This window comes from Panthera pardus, unplaced genomic scaffold (assembly GCF_024362965.1).
Source record: "Panthera pardus isolate Hobbes unplaced genomic scaffold, ASM2436296v1 HiC_scaffold_20, whole genome shotgun sequence".
Lineage (NCBI taxonomy): Eukaryota > Metazoa > Chordata > Mammalia > Carnivora > Felidae > Panthera > Panthera pardus.
Window position 1 is genome coordinate 73,992,940 of NW_026526766.1, and position 23,473 is coordinate 74,016,412.

At 56.6% G+C, this 23,473-nt stretch overlaps 2 protein-coding genes and 1 long non-coding RNA gene across 7 annotated transcripts in view; 1 reads left to right on the forward strand and 2 right to left on the reverse strand.

Moving 5' to 3' along the window:
• AKNA (AT-hook transcription factor) overlaps window positions 1-1,583 on the reverse strand; it is a 55,615-nt gene extending 54,032 nt beyond the window's left edge. Inside the window, exon 1 of the mRNA XM_053908222.1 lies at window positions 1,502-1,583. The gene's annotated coding sequence lies outside the window, so the exon portion shown is untranslated. The remainder of the gene's footprint in view (window positions 1-1,501) is intronic.
• LOC109269927 (uncharacterized) lies at window positions 950-5,352 on the forward strand. Its single transcript, XR_002081335.2, has 2 exons — window positions 950-1,979; window positions 3,314-5,352. It is a non-coding gene; the product is annotated as an uncharacterized LOC109269927 (long non-coding RNA).
• Window positions 5,297-23,473, reverse strand: part of WHRN (whirlin) — a 95,323-nt gene continuing 77,146 nt past the window's right edge. The window contains exons 7-13 of one of the 5 annotated variants that reach the window (XM_053908226.1): window positions 23,056-23,265; window positions 20,481-20,513; window positions 11,066-11,137; window positions 9,286-9,823; window positions 7,067-7,245; window positions 6,411-6,533; window positions 5,297-6,161 (exon numbers count right to left, since the gene is read on the reverse strand). In XM_053908226.1, the coding sequence (XP_053764201.1) occupies window positions 5,979-6,161; window positions 6,411-6,533; window positions 7,067-7,245; window positions 9,286-9,823; window positions 11,066-11,137; window positions 20,481-20,513; window positions 23,056-23,265 (1,338 nt within the window). In that variant the 3' untranslated portion in view covers window positions 5,297-5,978. Of the gene's footprint in view, window positions 6,162-6,410; window positions 6,534-7,066; window positions 7,249-9,285; window positions 9,824-11,065; window positions 11,138-20,480; window positions 20,514-23,055; window positions 23,266-23,473 lie in introns of all 5 variants that reach the window. The other 4 variants (XM_053908225.1, XM_019454059.2, XM_019454058.2 and 1 more) reach the window with 4 other exon arrangements.

The following is a 23,473-nucleotide window of genomic DNA, read 5'->3' on the forward strand; positions in this document are numbered from 1 at the left end:
TTTCTTCCCCCCTCCTGGGGATAAACTGAAAGGTCCTTGGCAGGCACCAGTTTCCAAAATACGGTCTCAGCATGACAGCGGCAGTGCGGGGACCATCCCCAGCATCTCTGGTAACCCCAGCCCTGGTGCTTCTGGCAGAGTGTTCAGACTGGTGGGAGCTGATGAAATCCCCTCGCAAGAAACAGCCTACATCACATGTTTCAGATGCAAACCACTGGACTTTGGGGAGGCAGAGGCCCCACGCGGGCACCTTCTCCTTCCTGGAGAAGAACTGGGAATAAAACTTGAATAGTCCCCAAAACACCAAGGGGTCTATCACCCTAAGCTAGACTTAAGCCCCCTCAGGTTCTGTTTTCTTGACAAAACAAAACCAACAGTCAAACGGTAAAACCCACCAACGCCAGAGGAGGCGCCTGGTAAATTCTCTTGGGAAGTCCCTGGAGGTATCTAACCTCAGTCCTCCGTGCTTCGGTTTCAACAATTTCTTCTTCCGTTCTGGAGGACAGAAACAATGTCTCTTTTCTCTACAACCTGTCTCGGCTCAAAGCTCCAAAACAGCCGGGGCTTGTTATCAGCAACTTTCCCTCCCAACTTTATCACTGAGAAGAAGAAGCTTTTGAAAGGTAGGTAATGATCCTCTCCAACCTGTCGTTTCTTTCAACAATAGCGGGGGAAAGGATCAGGGAAGAGTCTCCTCCAAGGTCGCACGCCGCCGCGGGTGCCAGCGGCATCGCCCTGGGGAGAGGCCAGCTCTGCGCCTGCCCTGCTGTGCGCTTCGGGCAACACGCGCCCCTTCTCTCGGCCTCAGTCTCCCCATCTGTGTACTGAGAAAGGCTGGTCTCATTTCTCAGTCCATTCCAGTCCCTACCACTGTCGAGCTGCCCATCCTCACTGCTGGCCCTTGCTCTGCCTCCCTCCCCCTTGCCAAAAAGAGGAAAAGAAACTTGCGTTAGGCGTCCGGGGAGGGTGCGCGGCTCCGAGTTGTCAGGCGGCGCGGGTTGTTGCCTGGTGAACAAGAATCTCACACAAATCCCAGGACAGAGAAGTCCCACCTCCCCCGTAACCACAGCTACCCGGGCCACACCTCCAACCCAAACACGGCCCGAGGCCCCGCCAAGGACCACCCCCGATTCCCTCGGGACCTCTCCCCGCCCTGCGACCAGCCCCAGCTGGAGTGAGAGCAAAGGCCAACGCCCCCATTGTGCGGAGGTGGAGACTGAGGCCGGAGGTGGCGCCTGCGGAACCCCGCGGCCAGCCGGGTTAGGACTGGACACTGAACGCCGGTCCAGGACTCCCTCCCAGTCCCGGAGCGGCGATCGGTCTCCTTCCCGGGAGCGTGGGGTTTCCACGTGGGAGAGACAGAAAGCAGCGGCAGTCCCTGTGGATCGGAGCCCATCGGCGCGGTCCGCTCTCCTCCCCATTCCCCAGATCGAGAAACTGAGACCCAGCGAGGGACCGGCCCTAGCCCGGGACCCACCGCGAGCCCCACCCCGCGCCTCACCTGCCGGCGGTCGCAGCGCGCCCGTGGTTTCCTGGAGTTGAGCGGCAAACAAAGGCCTCCAATCCCGGTGCGGGGCGGGGCGGCGACTTTTTGCTTAATCCCCGAGGCGGGCCTGTGACGGGCGGGGAGGGCCCAGGGAGGCGGGGCCTCGAGAAGCTCCACCAATCGCAGAGAGGCGGCCGCCTGCGGCCCGCCCCCAGGCATTCGGCCTGGGCTCCAGCCCTGAAAAGTTCACATCTGGCAGGTTCGTGTCCCTCCTGGAACCCGCCCGAGTGCCGACCGGAGTCTGAGGCCCAGAGCTGAGACATTTGTGCAAGCCCGCACAGAGCCACAGTGAGAAAGAAACCACAAACTTTCATAGCTGAAGCGGACTGCTTCACGACAGTATAATATTAGTAATAACGAACTTTTCTTGAGCACTTATCTGTCAAGAACTGTTGGGAGCTCTTCCTGTGCTCCGTCCTCTCCTGTGAGGTAGGTACGTATTGTCACTACTCTCTAAGCATATGCTTAGTGCAAACCAACATTGATTAGCAGGTGGGAGAACCCAGGTCTCCAGAGGGACAAGAGCTTGCCCAAAGTCCAGCAGTGAGTACAGGACAGAAATGATCCGTCGTCCACTGAGAGGTCACCTTGAAGGATGGTCGTGTAAAGTGTCAAACTGGCCTAGGCTTCCGCCCACTTCTGCCGCTGGCTACCACTAAAGGGATCCCTGACGCCAGCCTCACAGAGGTGCTGAGGGGAGGAAATAAAGAAAGCAGCAAACCCGGAAGAAAGAAATCAATGGCACTCATTTAAAGAGCCCCTCCACCAACGCTATTTCACGAGGAGTTGACTGCCCCCAAGGCAGGAAGACTCTTGCCGAGGACCTGCATCCATCTCTGTTGCAGTCAGTTCTCTGTCCTCCTGGCAGAAAGTTCTTCCCGGTTCTCCAGGGTGCCTGAGACTCCCTACACGCACCCAATAATAATCACAGCAGCAGTTTCTATTTTACTGAAAGTGTACTATGTGCCAGTGGCTAACATTTTAGCGAATCCTTCTAATAACCTACAAGCTAGGTTAATACTAGGCTCCTCATTTAAAGATGGTGAAACTGAGGCTCCGAGAGGTTAAATGACTTGCCCCAGATCACAGGGCCAGGAAATAGTAGAGGTGGAATTTGATCCCAGATGTCAGACTCTGAAGTGTGGACCCTTTGAGCGATGTCTTGTTCTCCATCCTTGTAATCCTCACGTTGGGCTATTCTATCCCTCACCCTCCTTTCTCCCAAGCAGAGGGAGCTCCAGGTAATTTGAAGGGCAACTTGGCACTTGCTTGGGCAGGCCCTGGCTCAGGCCCCAAACTCACCCTCTTCCTGCCTTCTTCATCTAGCAGCGAATTCTGAGACTCTCCAGCAGTACTGTCCCCACACCACCCCACCACCCCAATTCTGGCATCATGAAAAAACATGTGAGGGCCACAGGTACCTGTGGCCAGGGTAGACCTCTGACCCCTCCCTCCTCCATTATTCAAAGCCACCTTCGCCCATGGTTTGGGGTCCCTTCAGAAGACAGCAGGACACATGCTTGTCTTTGCTTTATGATGTGGACTTCAGGCAGCCATGGATCCGAATTTGGCCTCTACCACTCACTAGCTATATAACTTTGGGCAAGAAACTTGACCTTTCTAAGCCCACTGGCAAAGGAGTTTAAGTTTGTTTAAAATTCCATTGGGAGGGGGACCCTAATGCCCAATGGGCCACAGCCCTGGAGTTGGGCCGAAAAATTCTAGAAACAACAGTTCCAGAAATTTATTCTTGTCCTACTTTTTCAGAGTACAAACTTGGGGCAGTGGGCAGCAGCTGCCAGGTGCCCTCTTGTCTCCTGGAGTTGGACCGAGCGGAGAGATGGCTGGTTCAAGGCACCGGAGGTGGTCAGTGACTGGCCTGAAATTCACCATGGGCTGGTGATAGACGGATGCACAAGGTTCAGAACAAGATGCACGAGGACTAGAGACTGCAAAAGTTGTGGCATTCCTAAGGCCGGAGGACCCTTTGTTTGCCATGAGCATCATCCGGATTGCAGTCATCACCCTGGGGCTGACCCTGAGCCTGGTTCAGGGGCCCACACACGGCATCCCAACCTCCATCAGGGGCAAGTCGCAGTATCCCCACTGTGTTTGTTTCCTGAGGTTGTTGTAACGAATTGTCACCAGTTCATGGCTTAAGGCAGCCCTAATTTGTTCTCTTACAAAGAGAGGTTAGAAGTCCATGGTCAGTCTCAAGGGGCTGATGTCAAGGAGTTGGTTTCCTTCTGCCTGCTCTCAGGGGAGAATCTCTTTCCCTGATTGTTCCAGTGTTTAGTGGCCACCTGTATTCCTGGCTAGTGGTCCCTCCCTCCATCTCCAGAGCACATCACAACCTCTGCTGCCCTCAGCACAGCACTGTTCCCTCCTCCGTGTCACGTCCCCCTCTGCCTCCCTCTTTCAAGGACCTTTGGGATTAGATTGGGCCCCGCCCAGAAAATCCAGCATAACCTCCCCATCTAAATGCCTGAACCCCATATGCCAAGTCCCTTTGCCATGTAAGGTAATGTTCACACGTTCCAGGAACCTGGATATCTTTGGGGCCATTATTCAGCCTGCCACACCCATTTTCCAGATGGGGAATTTGGGCCTAGAAAGGTGAGATCACTTACCTATGACCAGGCAGGATTTGGCATCTGATGCCTGGAGAGCTGGGGCCTGACAGCCAGGTGGGAGTTATTCCCTGCAGGGTTATTAGGACTGGGGAGGGTCCTAAAGAGTCCCCCAGGAGGGGCTCGGGATTCAGGGATACTGGCTGCCTCAGAGGTCAAATGGAATCCAGGCCTCTGGCCTCAGGTGGTCTCCTTGAGCTGGGGAGGTGATGGGGGCAGATGAAAGCAAGATCTGGTGCAGGTCTGTGGACTCAACTGCCCCTAACACATCTCTAGCTGACCTCTGGACACAGAGCTGGGCAAAGCAGGATTTCTCAAACTCTTCTTATCCCAGAGAAACCCTGGGGTTGAAGGAAATGGACCCCAGGGGTGTAGCAGACCATTTTATGCCCCCCTCCCTTCCCTGCCCTTCACCAAGTGTTTTTGCTTCTAACACCCCCATGCCCCACCCCCACCCCCCAACCCTGGCCCTGCCCTTGGCTCCTGGAACAGCTTGGCCTGTACAGGTAAAGAATGGGATTGTGGTCGGGAATTTACTGCCTCTAACCCTTCCCCTCCCCCGACCTTGTGCAAAGACTGACAGCATGAAGGCCCTGTCACCTTGCCCTGAGTGGGGACAGTTCTGGACCCACCTTCTACTCTAGAGTCCCCTGTGGGATCACGCTGCAGCCACCCTCCCAGCTTCACCTCAAATCCCACCCTGCTCAGCTTTCTCCTTTTCCCCCTCCTGACTTGTCTACTCCCTTACTGGTCTGCCGTGGCAGCCTTTCCTTAACGAATCACTTGCATATAAATCCTCATCACAGAGTCGGCTTCTGGGACCCGCCCTGAGACAGGCCCCTCTCTGTGTGTTAAAGCATCCATGCACATTGTGCATTCTGCCCCATAACATACCTGTGCATTTTAATTTAAAGGTATTTTCTGTGAACAGCCTTCAGGTAACGTGCTCCAAGATGTGGGTGTGGTTCAGATGCCCCTGCACCCCCACGTGTGTCCCACATTGAGCCGTGGGGGGCAGAGGGAGAGGCTGGCGGGGTCATGCTCTGGGTGTCTCCATCTGTCCTCCATCTGTCCATTAGAACCCCAGCCACAAAGGCAGGCCACACAGCACGCCGGACCCTAACCTTGTTCAGATTTCTTTATTGAAAAATTAAAGTCATAAGCTCTGTATATAAATACGCTCACATTGCTGGTCACCTGCAAGGCCTCTGGGGTAGGCTGGGGGTGCGGTGGGAAGCTGGGGGCTTGAGGCCCCCAGGGGTGAGGAGAGGGGAAATAAATAATAAATACCATGGGGGTGGATAAGGGGCCAGGAAGAAAGGGGGTGTGGAAGGGGGGGGTTGCTTGACGCTTATTTGTGGCACTAAAGGTCCTGTGAGATGCCCCCCTGGCTGGGGGCTGTGTCTGTGAATCCTCACGTGGCCTCACTCCAGATAAAGGCTCGGACATCTGAGGATGGGCCAGGTGCTAGCTGGCGGGGAAGGGGGCACAGTGCCCCTTATCCAACCCAGAGTAACAGGTCCTGGCAGCCTCAGGTGGACTTCCTCTCCTTCCCAAACCCACGCTCATGCCGGGCATCTACTGTGTATACCGGGCATGGCACCAGATCCTGGCCCGACCTTCTGTTTGCCTCACCGGGCTTTCTTCTGGTTCTGGGCCAGCGGGCCGGGAAAGAGTGGGGGGGTGTCTTCCTGCTACCTGGCCACACAGCCCCGGCCCTCACGGAGCTTACTAGTGCCAGGAGGGAGGAGGGACTGGGGCCAGGGACTGGGCAGCAGTGGGAGGCCGTCGGGCCTCAGCCCCTAGAGCATCACATTGAACTCGGTGACCAGAAAGTCGATGTAGTCCCGCTCCTTGGTCTTGAAGGCCTCGGCGATGATGCGCGCAGCCTCTCGATGTTCCTTGCCCCGAAGCGTCAGCCCGTTCACCTCCAGGATCACATGGCCCACCTTGAGCTGCCCACAGTTGTGGGCTGAACCGCCTCGCTGCAGGGGCAAGACACAGGGCAGGGGCACGCGAGGCGCTCGAGGGCTGGCCGGGCTCTGACACCCACCGGGTCAGGCCCAACACCGCCAAGCAGGCTATCATCTAGGAGTCCGCTGCCCTGATTAGGAAAACTGAGGCTCAGTGAGGGCAGAGGGCTGGATCTGCCGGGGTGGAAGAACTCTGAGAGGCTGAGAAAGGGGCCTTCGGGGGTGGGGACAGATGATCAAGTGGGGCCCGCGGAGACATACCTGAATTGTGACGATCCTAGGCAGGGGCTGGCGGGTGTTGGCACCGCCCTCGATGGCGATGCCCAGGGTGGCTGCGCTTTTCTTCACGCGGATCAGGGTAGACGTGGGCTCCAGGAGTCCGGGCTGCGGGTGCGGGCAAGGAGACCAGTGACTGAGGCCTTCTCGGTGGAGGCCTGGCTGGGGCGGGGGGCTGGACTGGCCATGACATGTCCCCTGGGTCAAAAGGGCTCAGACTCCAGACCCGTGCTGGAAGCTGCCAGTATGCTAGCACTAAGCTAAGAACCCGGTGTTCCCAGATCTCTGACTGCTTCAAGACCCCCTGAGGCTCAGGAGGCTAAGCGGCCGGAGCTGCTGGGTGGTGGCTCTAGGACTTGGACCCAGGCCTGACTGCTTCAGCCAGTGCGTCATCTCAGAACTGAGCTCAACGACCCTCAAGACCAACTTTTGGTACCTGGCTTGTCACTGTCAGTGGCGAAGGCAGGGCCTAACGTGGGCCGCCAGACTCCTGATACCATGGTCTTTCCAGGTACCCACACCCCTCCAGTGATGGGGGCTCACCTCCTCCCCGTGGGCACTTGTCAAGCTGAAACCTGGCTGGGGACCTCCCGCTCCCCACCTTCCCCCCCAGTCGTCTGCATCCCCTCCTCCTCGCTCACCGGTTTGGTGGCCCCCTCTGTGGTCCTCTCGTTCCGAGGCGGCTCCTTGCTACTCCTGCTCTTGGTAGATGCCATCTGTCTGCCTCGGCCCGGGGCGCTGGCCTCTGCCTCACCAGCATCCACGCCACTGTCCTCGCTCAGGGTCTGCCCACTGTCCGAGAGCTGGGACAGTGTGGAGGCTGCTGAGAGTGGGGAAGAGGAGGAGAGAGGTGGTTTAATACAGCTGGGGTCAGGGAGGGCTGCCTGGAGGAGGTGATGGAGCCGCAGGCTGAAAGGCTGCGGGGATTCTCCAGGCACGGACTAGGGAGGAATGAAGGGATCACAGGGCTGGAGGGAAGAGAGACTTCCAGACACCTTTCTACCACTGAGACCTGCCCTTCCAGCTGGGTCTGGCCCCAAGTCTGCCAGAATTTCTTCTCCGACCACCCAGTTCTCAGCCCATGGAATAATGATTAAAACAGAGGCCAGGAGGCAAACCCAGTCCACAAATGTGGGTTATTTATTTGTTTTAACCTGCACAGTGCTGTCGAATTTTAACGATGAACCAACACATTCAAATTAAGATAGTTCATATAAAAATTAAATTTCCACCCTCTCAATTAAAAAGTGGGAGGTCTGGGCACCTGGGTGGCTCAGCTGGTTAAGCATCTGACTTTGGTTCAGGTCACGATCTCGTAGTTTGTGAGTCTGAGCCCCGGGCATCGGGTTCTGCACTGGTGGTGTGGAGCCTGCTTGAGATTCTCTGTCTCTCCCTCTCTCTCTGGCCCTCCCCCACTTGTGCTCTCTCTCTCTCTCTCTCTCTCTCTCTCAAAATAAATAAATACACTTAAAAAAAATTAGAAGGTTTGCCATGGCTGGTCTGTAGCCTCCACAACCCCAAGCTGAGTGGTGGGCACAAACCCTCATTCACCAGTCAACCCAAGCTGGTTCGTTGCATGTGTAATGGCCTGGCCCCTAGTTTGAGACACTCCAGTGTCTGGCAGGTCAGGTCTGAATCCGCTCTGACCAGCTGTGCAACCCAGGGCGAGCTACACAGCTTCTCTGAGCCTTCATGTTTTTGTTTCAACACAGGAGCAATGACACGCATCTAATGGCGTTATCATAAAACTGAATGGATATGATGTGTAGGGTGAAACCGACAAGAGAACAGACTTGTGCTACACTTGTCTGTTCCACAGTTACTTTCTGTGCCTCAGTTTTTTCATCTGTAAAATGGGCATAATAGCATCAGCCTCCAGGGCGGCTGGGAGGGTTAGATGAGTTGCTAATAGAGACAAGGCCCCTAGAACCACATCGGGCACACAGGGAAGTACGGCGCAACTGACCGCTTTTATCAGGCTGTGCTGGGCTCAGTGCCAGATGATACCTCAGGTTTCGCTCACCACATCCTGCCTTCCCTCACCAAGCTCCTGAGCCCAGGGACACTGTACTCAGCACCCCAGTCTGCCCACTGCTTGGCATATAGGAGTTCAGTTCACAAACACCCCCCTGACCTGGCCTGCCCCCTTCCCTGGCCGCAGCGGGGTCTATATATCACTTGAGCCACAAGATGGCAGCAGAATCCAGCAAAATGCACCCAACTTGCTATGGAGAAGGAGATCTAGAACACCCGGAGGTTCCGGGCTCTCTGGGAGTGAAAAGCTGGCTTTCCACTGCCCTCCACCCGCTGAGTTGGGCCTGGAAACTCAGGGGCTGCAGCCCGGCCCCAGGTGTCTGGAAGGTCCAGCCTGCACTCTGACCCTGCAGCCCCGGGTGTGGAGACCTCTGGGGGTCCAGACACCGTAATTTCAACACCCTGTTCCGGGCCCTGGGCACTGAGATCACAGAGGCTGCCCCTGGCCTCAAGGAGTCCAGTCTCACTGGGGAGAGAGTCAGAGATCGTTGGGTGACCAGGTCTGGAGCTGCTGGAGGAGGAGCCCAACCCTCCCAGCGACCTGGCGGGGCTGTCACCGAACTGCCATCCCATGGCTTGCCCGCGGTCATACGGTTCCAAGAGGCAGACCTAGGGCTCACAGTCGTGTCAACACAGGCTCGGGACACCCTGGCCCTGCACAGGGCACGAGGGGGGGGACCGCCCGGGCTAGAGCACCCTGGGCGAGCACACGCTGCCCCTTTCCGCGTCGATGGGCAGATAGATCAACCTGGAGGGGCCTGGGTGCCCCCACGACCCCGGGGCGGGCACCCCGAGCCCAGCCCACCCGGGGTTGGCCGGTACTCACTGCGCGTCTGGGGCAGCGCCCTCACTTCGTTCACGTCTGGCTCGCTGTCCGGCCGGTGCACCTCCACCATGACAAAGTGCTGGTTCGTGCCCGTCACGTCTGGCCGGCCGGAGGGGGAGGGTGGCGGGAGACAGCCCCCTGCCAGCGTGGCCTCCGCGGGGGGGCTCTTCAGGTGCGGCGGTGACTGGACTCGCGGGAAGGGGCCGATGGGGTGCTGGTTGACCAGGGCCAGGCGGGCGTCCAGCGGCCTCTTGGAGCCAGGGTTGGCAGGGGAGACCGAGGCATAGATGGGGGAGGAGGGCGAGTCTTGTGCTGAGGAGGCCCCCGGGGCAGGGGCAGTGCCCGCTGGCGGGCTGTGGTTCCGAGGGGCCGAGAAGACGATGCCTGAGTGGGAAGATGCCGAGGAAGGTGGCTGGAGGCCCTCCTTCCCTGGCTTCCTCTGCTGCTCAGGCGGGCGGCTGTGGCCTTGGGCCAGAGGGGGTGGGGGAGGCGGCGGCTTGTAGACAGGCAGCCCCTCGGAGGTGGCTTTGACATCATCCTGCCAAAAGACCCAACAGGAGTAGAAGGAGTCAGAGCCCATTGTGGCTGGTAGACAGGAGCCCCGAGCAGGCCGGGCCCCGGCTGGAATTCCGTCCTGCTCTCTAGGCTCTTGGCCACACGGCTCTGAATAATGCAACACCCGAGTGGAAAACTTCTCCCCCCATCTCAGCAGCTGATAAGCATCGGGAACTTGGCGGGCGTCTCTGGGGAATGGCACCATTACCTTTGGGAACTGAAGTTCTTGGCGTCAGCCAGGACTTATCACAGGGAACAAGACTTAATTAGAGGTGGATGGAGAGAAGGGCAAAACAAACGACAAAAAAAAAAGCATTCCTTTGGCTTTTCTTGTTAGAAGGTTATCATGGCCACTAGAGACAGGAGATGTGCAGGACTGGAGTGAGAGAGAATGGATAGAAGGTGACAGTCACATGGGCTCGGGGGCTGTGTGGTCCTGGGCAAGTCACAGCACCTCTCTAAATGCATCTCCGGGCAATGGGGAAACCTGGGTCTACCCGGCAGAGGTGAGGGGACGTAAGGGACCATGTGTGTAATGTGCTAGCAGGTGCCTGCCACACAGCAGGTGCACGGGAAGTGGCAGCTATGGGTACGGCCATTGCTATTTCCCTCTGCCTATGCCAACATACAACACTTGCAAAGCTCGGACAGCAGTGTGTCCCAAATGCTTTACTTAAATGAACTAATGTACCTCTCGCCACAAACTTGTGGGGTAGGGACACAATTATTATCCCCATTTTACAGAGGGGAAAACCGAGGCACAGAGAGGTTAAGAAACCTGCCCAAAGTCACACAGTCAGTGGCACAGGTGGGATTTGAACCCAGGCAGTCTGGCTCCAGAGTCCAGGCCGTTCAGAAGTTATCCGGGTCAGAACTGCACAGTGATGCTGCCGGGGCTGCTGACGTGGACACAGCCGAGGCCACATTTAACTTCCATTTCCAGGGTGGTCATGTGGCCTCTTCAGGGAGTTCACACACTCCACGTTTCAGTACTTGTTATGATCACGTTCAGACAACGTATCAAAAGTAACACCAACTCAGCAAGCAAACAGCCCGACACCCACCCCAGTCCTGGGTGCTGCTGGAGAAGCCTGAGTGATGCCCTTGTGCACGGGCCTGGGGCTGGGTCTGAGGGCCTCTGGCTCTCACCAAGAAGCCAGTCCCCAGGGCCTCAGGCAGACCAGGAAGGGCAAAACCTCACTGCGGGAACCAGAGAGGGTCTTACCAGGGAAACATCTGGGAGGGTGTTCATATTGCCCTGGACAGCCTCACCACTTTCCTCCAGGTCCAGAGTGTTCTAGAAATGGAGAAGAGAGCAATGTGAGCAAATATAAACCGAGAGGAAAAAAGCAGTTTGTCCTCCTAGAAACCAAAATCCGTGCTGGGCCCCAGGACACCTTCCTGTGGTTTATGCGTGTCCCAACAGGCCTCACTCTTGTAGAATTTACACATTAAAATTAGTGTCCGTTTTCCTGCTGGTCATCTTAAAATAAATTTTTCTTTGAAGCTTCTCTGGGCCTCCCCTGAACTATCTGGAGATGCTGTGGGGTGGCTCTGGCCTGGCCGGGGAATTCCCAAAGCTGGGCCCCGGGCTCCGGGCCCTCATACTCAGAGCTTCCGAAGCCTGAAGGTGCTCGTGGACAGAATCCCAGGAAGGTGTGAAAATGGCGGGACGCACAGGAGAGGTGGGTGGGCAAGTCTCTCTTTTAATTTAGTGGCTTCTATTGTGAGGCAGGCGGTTAAAGTTTACATAGACCTTATTTTGCAAAAACGCCCGTTTTCTGCTTCCTTTGCTAACTCCCTGGAAGAAGCCTCAAGCTCTGTCAAGTGGCGCTGAGCTGCTGAGGCCATCTCTAGGTGGTCCCTGGGAGGCTGAGCAGTGCCCCTGTCAAAAGTAGCTCCTGAGGCCTCAGGGGAGCCATTCCTCCACCCCACAGAACCCAGGATGGCAACAGAGCCTCCACAACCAGCAGCTGGCTCATGTCTCAAGTGTAGCCCTCAACACTGAGCAGTCTGAATGCTCCACTGGTGAGGGCCTGGGGCCACAGAGGAGGCGAGACCCCACCCCTGCCTTCTGTAGCCTGGAGCCAGTGGGATGGACACAGACAAGCAAGGAGGAGACTGTGCACAGAGCTAGGAGATACAGGCATAGAAGCGGCTGGGGTGGGGTTATCAAGGAAGGCTTCCTGGAGTAGGGAGCATGGCTTAAAGCTGAGTCTTGTGGGTCTTGAGCTGGGCAAAGGAGGGAATGATGGTGTTTCAGAGGGAAGGGCGTGCATAAAGCAGGGAGGAGCTTTGAGAATTTTCGAGCAGTTCCACGAGACTCAAGCATGGAGCTGCTGGGACTTGAGGCTGAGGGCAGTGGGTTGCCATGGAGATGTGGTCAAGTTTGTCTTCTATGAAGGTTCCCTTTGCTCACTTCCTCTCCAGCCACACGAGAACAATGCGGGCATGTCAGGGCCTTCACACTGGCTGTTCCCTCTGCCTGGTCCCCTCAGCTATCCACAAGGCATGCCTTCTTCTTACCTCCTTCAAGATCTTCCCCAAATTATCACCTCCTTGAAGAAGGCTATCTTCGCAACCCCACCTAAAATCACAGCCCCCCATCCCCTGCCCTGCTTTATTTTTCTGCTTTACGCTGAGCACCATTCTTCACCCAGCAGCAGGATGTAAACCTGGAAATGTAAGTCAGATAACGCATTGCTCAGAACCCTCCAGGGTCTTTCCGTTTTCCCTGGAGAAAATTCCAAAGTCTGCAATCACTGTGCCCAATGAGTGGGCCCTTTCTTGCTACTTCAACAGGAAGGGATGGTTCCTGCCTCAGGGCCTTTGCATTCACTGCTCTCCCTTGCTCCCACAGCACTCCTGACTCACTCCGTCACTTCATTCAGCTCTGACCTCAGCAAGGCCTTCCTGGACCAGCCCTGTCTGAAACAGCACCCCTCCCCATCCCCCACAGCACCTCTAACCCCTGACCGCACTGCATTTTTCTGTGTAAGATTTATCACCACCTTATTGTTTGTCTCTCCCATTAGCATGAGAACTCCTCAACAGTAAGACTACCTGGTCCCTACTCTACCCTCAGTGTTTACGATAGTTGCTGCTTGACAAATATTTACTAGGCAAATGAATGAATTGATGGGTGAATGAATGAATGAATTGATCACTCTGGCTGTCATGGAGGAGGCCCCAGCAGGCAGAGAATTAAGCAGGGCAACGACTCTAGATCATCGCAGGGAACAGTAACGGTGAAGGCAGCGGGTTGGGATGGAAGGGGCCCACGGATGCCACGCTCCCTGGGGCCCAGGCTCTCAGGTCACTCTACACTGATCCCCATCTCGAATGATGCTCCTGGAGCCTTGAACATCCTGGGCAGGCAAAGGGCCTGGGACGAAGCCCAAAGGGCACGAAGACCAGTCACGGGAACCCACCAGTAAGACACTTGGCTCTCCCGGCTTGGAGCCTTTCACACCCAGGGCTCCTCATCTGGTCCCGTGATGCCTCTGGGGGCAATGTCAGGCTGGGACATCTGCCCCGTTTTACCAACAAAGCTGAGGCTCACATGCAGACTTCAGCCTCCGGTCTCCACTGCCGCCCCCTGCATGCCGCTGGCAGCCTCAGCGATGCAGAGAGTGGGGGATCCTTGGTGGGGAAGGGCAGTGATGGGGCTGCTCTGGCACTCACTGATTAAGTGACACCACTTGTGGCTTCTCTGATGTCACATCCAGCTCTACCACTCACAGCCAAGTGACGGAGGGCAAATCACTGATGCTCTGTGCCGGTTTCCTCATCTGCAGAATGGGTTAACAGCAGTCCCGCTCTCATGGGGCTGATGCATTAGCACTAAAAAATGCTCCAAACAAGGCCTGGCACAATATATGAGGGCGGGCTACTGTTATATCAGAAGCCTGGGACCTGGCAAACCCACCCCAGCAACCTAACCGCTGCCTGGGCCCATGTGAACACTTGACTGGAAATGCAAGAGCAGTCTCCTTCCTCCCAAACCGGAATGAGTCTGGCACTCCCCAGAAATAGTACAGCTGGGCACCACCAACTGCCCAGGGTTAAGGTGAGTGGCGAGGCAGGGCTGGTCGTGTGCGATGACTTCCCCGAGAGGGGTCAGAGGCCTGGGAGGTGTCTACGGCAAAGGCAAGAGGGACCTCTGCCATTCTCAAATGCAGCCACTGCCAGCTGTCTCCAGATTCAACCTGCGGGCAGCCCGGGGGCTCAAATGACAGTCCTTGGTAGGACCAGAGGCATGGGATTCTGTCCTGTTCTGGCATCTTTGGAGTTTTGAGCACTCATCTGGCCAACAAGCAGTTTTGGCTCATGGGGGATACATGATGAGCAGGTCACTGTGTTCCTAACACCCAGGAGAGGGCCATGCACACAGTAGGTGCCCACACGTTTTCGCTCAGGATCACTGATGGGGCCGGCGGTCGTACCTGGGCCACTGGGAGGGAGACAGGAAGCGTCCGGAGCCCTGACAACACAAGCATGCCTCTGCCATGCATCGCAGAGCGGGTGTGACCGTCTCTCAGAAGGGTATCAGAGATCGATCCACAAACTGGGGACGACCACGCGCCAGGCCCTCTGCTGAGCATTTTACTTACTCGATCTCACTGGATTCTCATGGGATCATCTCATTGGATTCTCATGGGAGACAGGCACTGGGACTGTCCCTGGCTCACATCATTTACACTTAAGCTCAGGGAGGGAAGTGACCTGTCCAAGACCACACGGCCATGCTACAGCAGATCAGGTTTCTAACCCGGGTAGGGGTGGCCCCAGAGCCCATGCAACACTTCCCCAGAATTGGGTAGGGCCCTGATATCACAGGAACCAGAGGGCCCTAGGAGCAACCCTCTCTGAAACGAAGCCATATAGCCATCACCGGCCCCTGGCCTCAGCCCATTCCTTGCTGTTAATAGCAGCCCGGAGCCAATACTGAAGGCAGGCATGGAAAGTCGGGAGGGTGACGGTGGAGTGGGGACAAACATCCAGCCCTGGGAGCAAGGCCTTTAGTGGAGCAAAGAGCAGACGGGTCAGAGCCAGGCCCTGCCAGACTCCATCTGCCAGATCCAGACGCTCAGGAGCCCCGAGTCCCCGAGCCATGTTCCTTGTGCATCTGAAATAGCTGCAGACAGCAGGCTAAGAACCCCGGGGATGCGTCAGCAGAAACGCTCGAGGAACAGACTTCGAGAGGAGGATCAAGGTCAGCGCTCACGCAGGAGCCGGCTTGTGTCCTGGCCGCCTCGCCGGCCCCACCCCCACCCTGCCAGCAGCTTGGGGCCCCCTTCCTCCTGCAGAGGCCAGAGACCAGCTGAATGTTTAGACTCAGGGCTCAATCAGTCCTGAGTCTCCAGCTGAGGTCACTGAGGTTCAGAGAGGGAAGGCCACCTGCCCAAGGTCACACAGCAAGCGCGAGGCGGAAGCTGAGCCATCTGCAAGGTCTGACTCTGTTATTCAGCCTGCTTGCCATAGGACCCAGGATGCCCTCAGGACCTGCTGTCGTTGCTCCCCCCGGCTCCTTCCTCCTCAAATCAGTGGCAGCTCAGAAAAATTGCCTTCCTCTCAGAGGAAAGAACATGGTGAGGGCCCGTATAGTCCAGGCGTCTGGTTGGAGGGGACTGTGGGGCCAAAATAAAGTGAGACGGTGGAAGGCAATCACCTGTGCTGACCTCTGCCAGGTGGACTCACAGTTCTGGAAGTGCTACTGCTTCCTGGCCCAGGTATCACCTCAGCAAAACGAGGCTCTCCCCTCCCTTCCCCCTGCTCCTGCCCAACGCCCTGCTATCTCTCCCCTACATCCCTTCATTAGGACAGGAGGGCTCTTACGTAAAGGTGCTATTTTCAGCTCTTTGTTCTTCTTGCTTCTTTACGCTGATGTCAGGACAACGGGCTCCCCCCAGCTCTGCCCTAAATGCACCAGAGGCCTCTGGATATGGGGAAACTGAGACTCTGAGTCACAAAACTTCCTGGAAGGTCACTTATGGGGGCCAAGATTTCCGTAGGAGGCCGGTGGGAGGGACAGAGAAAGGAAAAGCAGAGAGGGGAGTAAGGGAGAAGGAAGAGAAGGAAGGCAGGAGGGAGAAGGGGAGAGCAAGGAAGGACAGAGAAAAGCAAGGCATGGTGCCAGCCAGAGCTGGGGCTGCGATCAGCCCAGGAAGGTCGGGTTGTCGGAGGGGGCCTGACAGTGACATGAGCTGGGTAGGGCCAGCCTCCCTGGAGTGAAGGGGACAGGACTGGGGGGTCCGAAAGGAACATGGAGTGGGAACCTGGGGGGACGGCCATGCTGGCAGAGACAGGATCGTTGTGCTCCTGAGCTCTCCAAGCACAGGGTAGGGCTGGAAGTCTGGAAGCTGATGGGGAAGGGCAGGGGGGTGCACTGGGAGAGTGAGGATCCCCAAACAGGGCACTGGAACCCACACTCGCCGCTGTGGCCGAGGCCGTGGGAACTGCCCCGGTGCCCGGCCAGCTCTGGGCGCTTTCACCAGCTGTCCGCTCCTGCCTTTGTGCTTGAGCATCAAACCACAGAAGTGCCCGGGAGGGCCCGTGTGGCGCAGACAGACCGCGCTTCCTTCTGTCGTCCTGCATCTCCCTCCCAATGGCCTCAGGACAAGGGCTTCACTCAGCGGACAGAGAGTGTGACCCAGAATCTCCAGGTCAGTGTTGGAAGAGCCCTTAAGACAGGCGCTGGAAAGCAGGGCTCCAGGAGGGATGTGGTGACCCAAGAACCCGGCCGAGGGAAAACACCACATCTCTACCTGCATTAACTTCCAACCCAAATGTCACATCTCCTTCCTTATAAATGGAGGCAACACAGCCTGGCAGAATCAGGCTCTGGAGGGGCAGGGCTGGCCTATGTCGACTTGCTTGTTTGCTGGAAACGGCTTCCAGGACCCCCGCCCCCCAAGCGCCCACACGGAGGCAAGTGCACCACAAAGGGCTGCCCGCAAGGTCCGTTCCTTATTTCAGACACCCGCTGACGCAAAGCTGCCCCGATGCCCGCTAATGCCTCTGGGGAATTTATGGCTCTGAGGGTGCAGGGGGCTCGTGCCGAGGCCTCTCAGGAGGAAGTGGGCTGTTGGACGCAAGCAGACAAGTTGGCCTCGCCCCGCCCCCACCTGGCACTGAGCGGCCTCCTGGGACACGGGCTACAGAGCCAGCCTGCCTGACGACACAGGAGTAGCTCCGCCATGTCACCCCATCTGCACGCCCCCCTGAGCTCTCTCCACACACACGGGAAGCATCTTACAAGATGCAAACAAGGGCGCCTGGGTCTTGATTTCGCCCGGGTCATGATCCCAGGGTCGTGGGATCAAGTCCCACGTTGGGCTCTGTGCAGAGCGTGGAGCCTGCTTAGGACTCTCTCTCTCTCTCTCTCTCTCTCTCTCTGTCCCTTTCCCCTACTCACACATGCTGTCTTTAAAAAAAGAGAAAGTGCAAACAACATCATGTCACTTCCTTACTGAAGACCCTCAGTGGTGTTTCACGGTTTCAGGATTAAGCCCAAGTCCCTGGCGGCTCCTGCTGCTCACCCCCCACCCTCTCCCCTTCGCCCTACTGACCTCCTACGGTTCCTTCCAGGGTCCATAAGCCTCGAGCTCAGGGCCCTTGCACGTGCCGATCTGGCCCCTCAGCTGCCTTGCCTTGTGTATCGCCCGGCTGATGCCAGTGACTTCAGATCTCAGCTCAAACATCTCTTCCCTCACGTCCTGGATTGGTCAGGGCCCCAGTCCTCAACCCATTTGTCAGAGCAAGGATTATGCAGGTGATCTGATTCAAGGCTGCCTCCCCGACTAGACGTGCTAAGCTTTGGGACAGCAGGTGCTGCCGTCTCTTTTGTGCACGGCGACCAGTGGCCCACTCAGAGCCTGGCGTGTGGGAGGTGCTCAGGGAATGCCTGCTGCAGGAGTGGATGATGAATGGGTGAAGGGTTGGGATCCTCCCAGCCTCCCCACTGGGGGACGACTTGCCCGGCAGAGGACTCTCTAAACCCATCCAGGCTGGACCAAGGGCAGAACACAGGAGGAGGAGGAAGGTCCTCTGACTGTCTGCTCCCTGTTTCTGGAGAGAGCTGCCTTGACAATCAGGGCATCTCTGTAGCTGAGAGGGCCTGAGACAGGCCTGAGCTTCTCCACCCTCCTTTCGCCCTGGATGAGGAGGAAAGTATGGGGGCCACAGGGGAGCAAAGTGCTGACGGCCACACCCTCTTCCCACCTCACCTCATGGGAACAGGAGGAGTAGGCCTTTAGAGGCAGGGCCCCTGCTACAGCACCCTTTGGTGGGCTAGGGAAGCCCCTTTCCAGGCACACGAGAGGCCTGACGTGCAAACCTCTCAACTCTAGGCGGAAAGGGGCTGTGGTTAAGCCTGGGGCAAGTCCACCACCCCTGACCCCAGCGGCACCTGCTTTGTAGGTCCAGGGCTAGCCTGGGCCTCTACAAACGCTGTTCCCCTGAAGGCCTCTGTGGCGCCCTGTCCCAGCCGTTAGAGCATCAGCAGAACAGGTTCCCAAGTACTCCACACCTCCAAGTCTGCTCCCGAGCTCACGGATTCTTCACGACGATCCACACGTGGCTGGTCTTATCAGCCAGCATACAGATATGGAAACTGAGGCTTCAAAAGCTTAAGTCACCTGTCCAAGGTGACACGGTTTCTACCTGGGAGAGCCAGCCTGTCTGTGGAATTCCAGAGCCTGTGTGCCCCAGCCCCTCTGCCACGGGCTGGCTGGCACCAGATAAGGGCTTCAAGAAACGGCATGCAGGCCTTTATTCTGCTCAGCTTCCCCGGCTGACATCTGTATGGGAGGGGAGTGACACTGGAGGCAGGAAAAATTCCCAGGGCTGGCTCTCTATTAGACAAATGGAAAATAAACACAATTTGTCGATGGGGGAAGGCTGCATCTGATTTCCTTTGATCGATTTTGTCTGGCCTGAGGGAAAACGGCTGCGGAATGAGCCACGTTTAACCTGGGATTGATAACTGCACCATGAGATCCACAGAACTGGGGCTAAATGGAAACCGGTTCCATTTAGGGCAACTGTCTGGGGCATCTGGGTCACAAGAGCCAGCTGCCTGCCACTCGGCCAGTCTGAACACCAGATCAGAGGACATTTTCCTACGATGTGGGAGGGAGATGTTTCGAAGGCTGGAGTGTTAGAAGATAATCCTGAGCGGCCAGGGAGTGAGGATTCATTTCAGTCTCTGCTCCACAATCCCCGGGCCCCGGCTCTGTCCCAGAGCCAGGCTGGCACTGGGCACCCAGACAGGAGAAAGATATGGTCCCGGCCTGCATCCCAGCAGCGTCTCCCTGTTTACCAGGGAGAACAAACTCGGGGAGAGGTCAGAGCCGTGTGACAGGCATTTTAACAGACAGGAAAGCAGGTGAGCTCCATGAAGCATGGGATCTGGGCCGCAAGAAAGAAATGCCTTCGGCTTCTGTCCATCCAGATTCGGGGGGTTGTGGGTCACTCAGCATCACCGCAGTAAAAGCTAACGGACACATACGTGCTGGTGTTGCAGACCAGCGTCCGGCACTTGGTGACGAACAGGTTAATACTGAATCCTGACTCTACCATGCCCTCACTGAGCGACCTGGAGCGACTCCCTTCTCTCTAGGATTTGTTTTCTTCCCTTTACAATGGAGATCACGGCGGTACCTGCCAGTCCTAGTAACTAGGAAGCTCAAAAAGATACACCTGGAAAGCATTATCACAGTCCCACGGAGAACTCTCTAAAATACCAACTACTACTATCATTGAGAAAGGCCCCAACTGTGCCTGGGTGGCTCAGTCAGGTAGGCATCCCACTTTGGCTCAGGTCATGATCTCAAGGTTTGTGGATTCGAGCCCCACATTGGGCTCTGAGCTGACAGCTCAGAGGCTGGAGCCTGCTTTGGGTTCTGTGTCTCCCTTTATCTCTCTGCCCCTCCCGAGCTTGTGCTGTCTCTCTCTCTCAAAAACAAATAAATAAGACATGTTTTAAAAAAGGCCCCAATTATTAATATGGGCCAGGTTCTGGGCTGGGCACTAGGGATTCAATGGTGACTCCAGATATCATCACTGCTGTGGTCAAGGGGAGTAGCCAGCCAGGCTTGTAAACATTATTAGAATATAATGAGACAAGAATCATGACAATAGGAAACCCAGGGGGCTGGAGGAGGCACAGGGAAGTCAGAAAATCAGGGAAGTCTTCTGGGAAGAGGGAGCATGTGGGCGTAGGGGGCTGATGCACACGTAGGAGATAGCCCGGCCATGAGAAGTGGGAAGGAGAACATTCCAGACAGAGTTTATAACATATAAAAAGGCCAAGAGGTCTCTCAACAGCCCCACAGCACAGAAATGATCATCCTCATTTTATAGATCCTAAAACTGAGCTCAGAGAGGTAAAATCACTTTCCGAGGTCACACAGCAAGGAGGTGGCAGGGCTGGGGTTTAAGCTGAGCGCATTCTCATTCCAGAGCCTGAGGAAGCCTGATGAACTGGCAAACAGGAGAGACCGTGAGCATCAAGAAGAACCCCAGTTCCCCACCGGGGCTGGGTGCAGACGTAAGGGAGTGGCAGGCAGGGCCACAGCCCCGGACCTCCACCCTGGCTAAGGGACTCCCACAGCCCCGCCCGGCAGGAAGGACGGTACCTCCATCAGGTCTATTAGCCACAGCAGCCGCTCCTGGGGAGGAAGGGTGGGCAAAAGGCAAAAAGAAAAATACATCAAATAAATATTAGGGATGGGGTGGGTACAGCAGTAAACCCTGCAAAACATGCATGCATGCTCACACACACACAGAGAAAGGCAACACAAACACAATTCTCTAAAACCCCTTTTCTATTTCCTTTAAATGCTTTGGGCAGGAATAAAAGACGGATGAAGAAAAGGCTCTGCTGCTATAACTGGGACTCTTTCAGCATAACTGCCTCCTTGAAGGAAACAGGGGCCACCAGGGCTCTGCAGAAATGACGCCTGTCCTTGAGAACCCCTGTCAGAAGATGGCCATTTCCCTTGGGGCAACCCTGGGACTTGCCAGCAGGCGGGGCTGGGTCATCACCCCCATTTGGCAGATGGAAAAACTGAGGCTCAGAGAAGAGAAGTGATTTGTCCAAGGTCACACGTGTTAATGAACGGCAGAGCCTGAAGGAGGACCTTGTTCAGGAGACTGGATCAGAGAAAACCTGGATTTCAGAGGGGCCCAAGCCCTATGCCGGCAGCAAAGATCTGAGTCTGAGGGATAGAGCCCCAGGCCGTGCATGTGAGAGCACCTGAGACTGGATAAGATTGGAGGGGGGTGGCAGATCCTCAGCCCAGTGCTTTCCAGAAGGCTCCAAGTATCTGCAAGGCTGCAGACACAAATCCTCAAAGTGGTTTTCTCCAGCCAGGTTGGGGGAAGTCAGTTAAGAGCAGAGGCTTCCCCTGCCCTAGGGGTGTGGACGGCAGTTCTGGGATGCTAGTGCCAATAGGGAGATTACTCATCATTTAATCTTCCCAAGAAGCTGGGCACAGCAGCATCACTGCCCCGGTGCAAGTGGGGAAACTGAGGCACTTGGCGGTAAAGCATGGAGCCAAGACGGGTGGGGGGCCAGCACTTCCCAGGTATGGGGGAGACCCCTGGGCTGGGGCAAGGCCACTGCAGGCCAGCACTCTGCTGGGCATAATAGTTACCCTGACTGCCATCAGAGCCTTGGGCAAAGGACCTTGGGCCATTCTACCTGTGGGGAAACTGAGACCCAGAGAAGCCAGGGCTTAAACCTAAATCTCCTGCTTCCCAGGCTAGAACACGCCGCATCCCACCCACTGGACCTCTCACCCCCAGAATTACAGGCTGCAATCCCCTGGTTCTAGAGCACTGGCTCATGGCTCCTGAAGCCCCACATGGACATTACCAAGGCCAATCTCAGTGGAGTCGGACCCACAGGGAAATGGCCCCTCGGGCCAGGTCCCTGCAACCCAAAACGTGCTCATCACCTGGGTGTCACATCAAAGCATGTGCACAGAACCAAACACACAGCCCCAGGAGGGGAACAGCCTCTTCCCTGTCCCCGAAGTGATCTGCTCATCCTGGACCGTGACATTGCTTCCAATGCAGCCACATCCAGAGCCCTAGAGGAATGCCTGGCAGCTTCCTGGTCACCCCAGGAAGGGACAAGGACTCCTGGGGAGGAAGGTGACTCAGAATGGTAGGGGTAGGAAGCAGAGGAATAGAAGTTGCTCCAGAAACTCAGATCCTCAGAGCTAAAAACAAAACAAAACAAAAAAGCCACGCTGGGAGACGGAGTCTGCAAAGCAAAGGGAGCTGCCCCAGGGCCGTTTCCTGGTGGGTGCAAGCTCATCCGTGCCCACTAACCACCGGTATGCAACCTTGGACGTCACTGCACCCCTGGAGCTCCTGTTCCTCCAGCAGGACAACTAACTGCGTCTGTCCTGAGTCGATTGAGATTCCACCTGTAAGAGCTTCCAATTCTGCGTCTGGGAGCAGCAGTGCTTGAGAAACATGCTTTCCCCTGCCCCTTCCACAGGAGAGTGGTGAGGAATGATCCAGAGACAGGAAAGGAGAGCATGAGCCACTCCAACTCTCCTGACCTCCAGCCCCGCTCTTCCTACCAGAAAGACGGTGACACCTGGTTCCCATACCAAGCAGCAAGGCATTTTCTCTGCCCCTTCTTGCAAAGGCTTCCTGGGATTAATTTGCCTCTAAGCATCCTGGCAGCAGAACCCAGGATGGACCAGATGCTTTTCTGGAGGGCTGGCGAGTCTGGGTGAAAGTCAAGGTGGGTTCCAAAGACAAGAAGGTGTATCTCGGGGAAGATGCCATCACCGTGACCACCATGAATGCACTGCCACGGTTTCTCGTGGGACCCTCCCACGACTGTCACTATTTTCTCTATTTGTCTCATTACTGGCCTTTTTCTCCTTTATCTCTGAGCGCACCCTCCCCACCCCCCCCCCACCCCCAGACCGTGAGCCCAAGAGGCAGGGCCACATCTGCCTCGTTCACTCGCTGTCTCCCACAGCCGTGCCTGGCACGCATCAGGCACTCAGCGATGATGGGGTTTTTTCCCAGGGAAGAAACTGAGGCTCAGAAAGGCAAGGCACAGAGCTGCTAAGGGGTGGTGCTGAGATTCACGCCTACGTCGGTCTCACTGCAAAGCCAGTATCTTGGCGCCCCACCCTTGCTGGCGCTCGAGCCAGGGCCAGGGCCAGGGCCGGGGCAGCTCACCCTGGCCGAGCTGACAGTGGTGGAGGTGCCATGGCTGCCTGTGGATGAGCCCGTGTCGCTGTAGGAGACTGTGGAGTAGGTGTCCCCGGCCCCAGGGCCCGGGGGCTGCCGTGCCTTCATGGACTCGATCTCCCGCCTCAGCACCAGGTGGTCGAAGCGGTCCAGGTCTTGGGGGGAGATGGTGCCTCTCACCTCGGACAGGAGCGAGAACTGGGCATGGGGACAAACAGGGCACTCAGCCCGGGTTTCGCCAGCAGATGGGACCTGTCCCCTGCTACCCACAATGACCTGCGTGCCAACTTGACCACTGGCCTCCCTCCTTAACCCCCTGTGGCTCCCCACTGTCCTAGAAGAAGTCCAAGCATGATACCCTGAAGGCCGGGCCAGCATCATCTGACTCCTGCTTCCCTCTCACCCT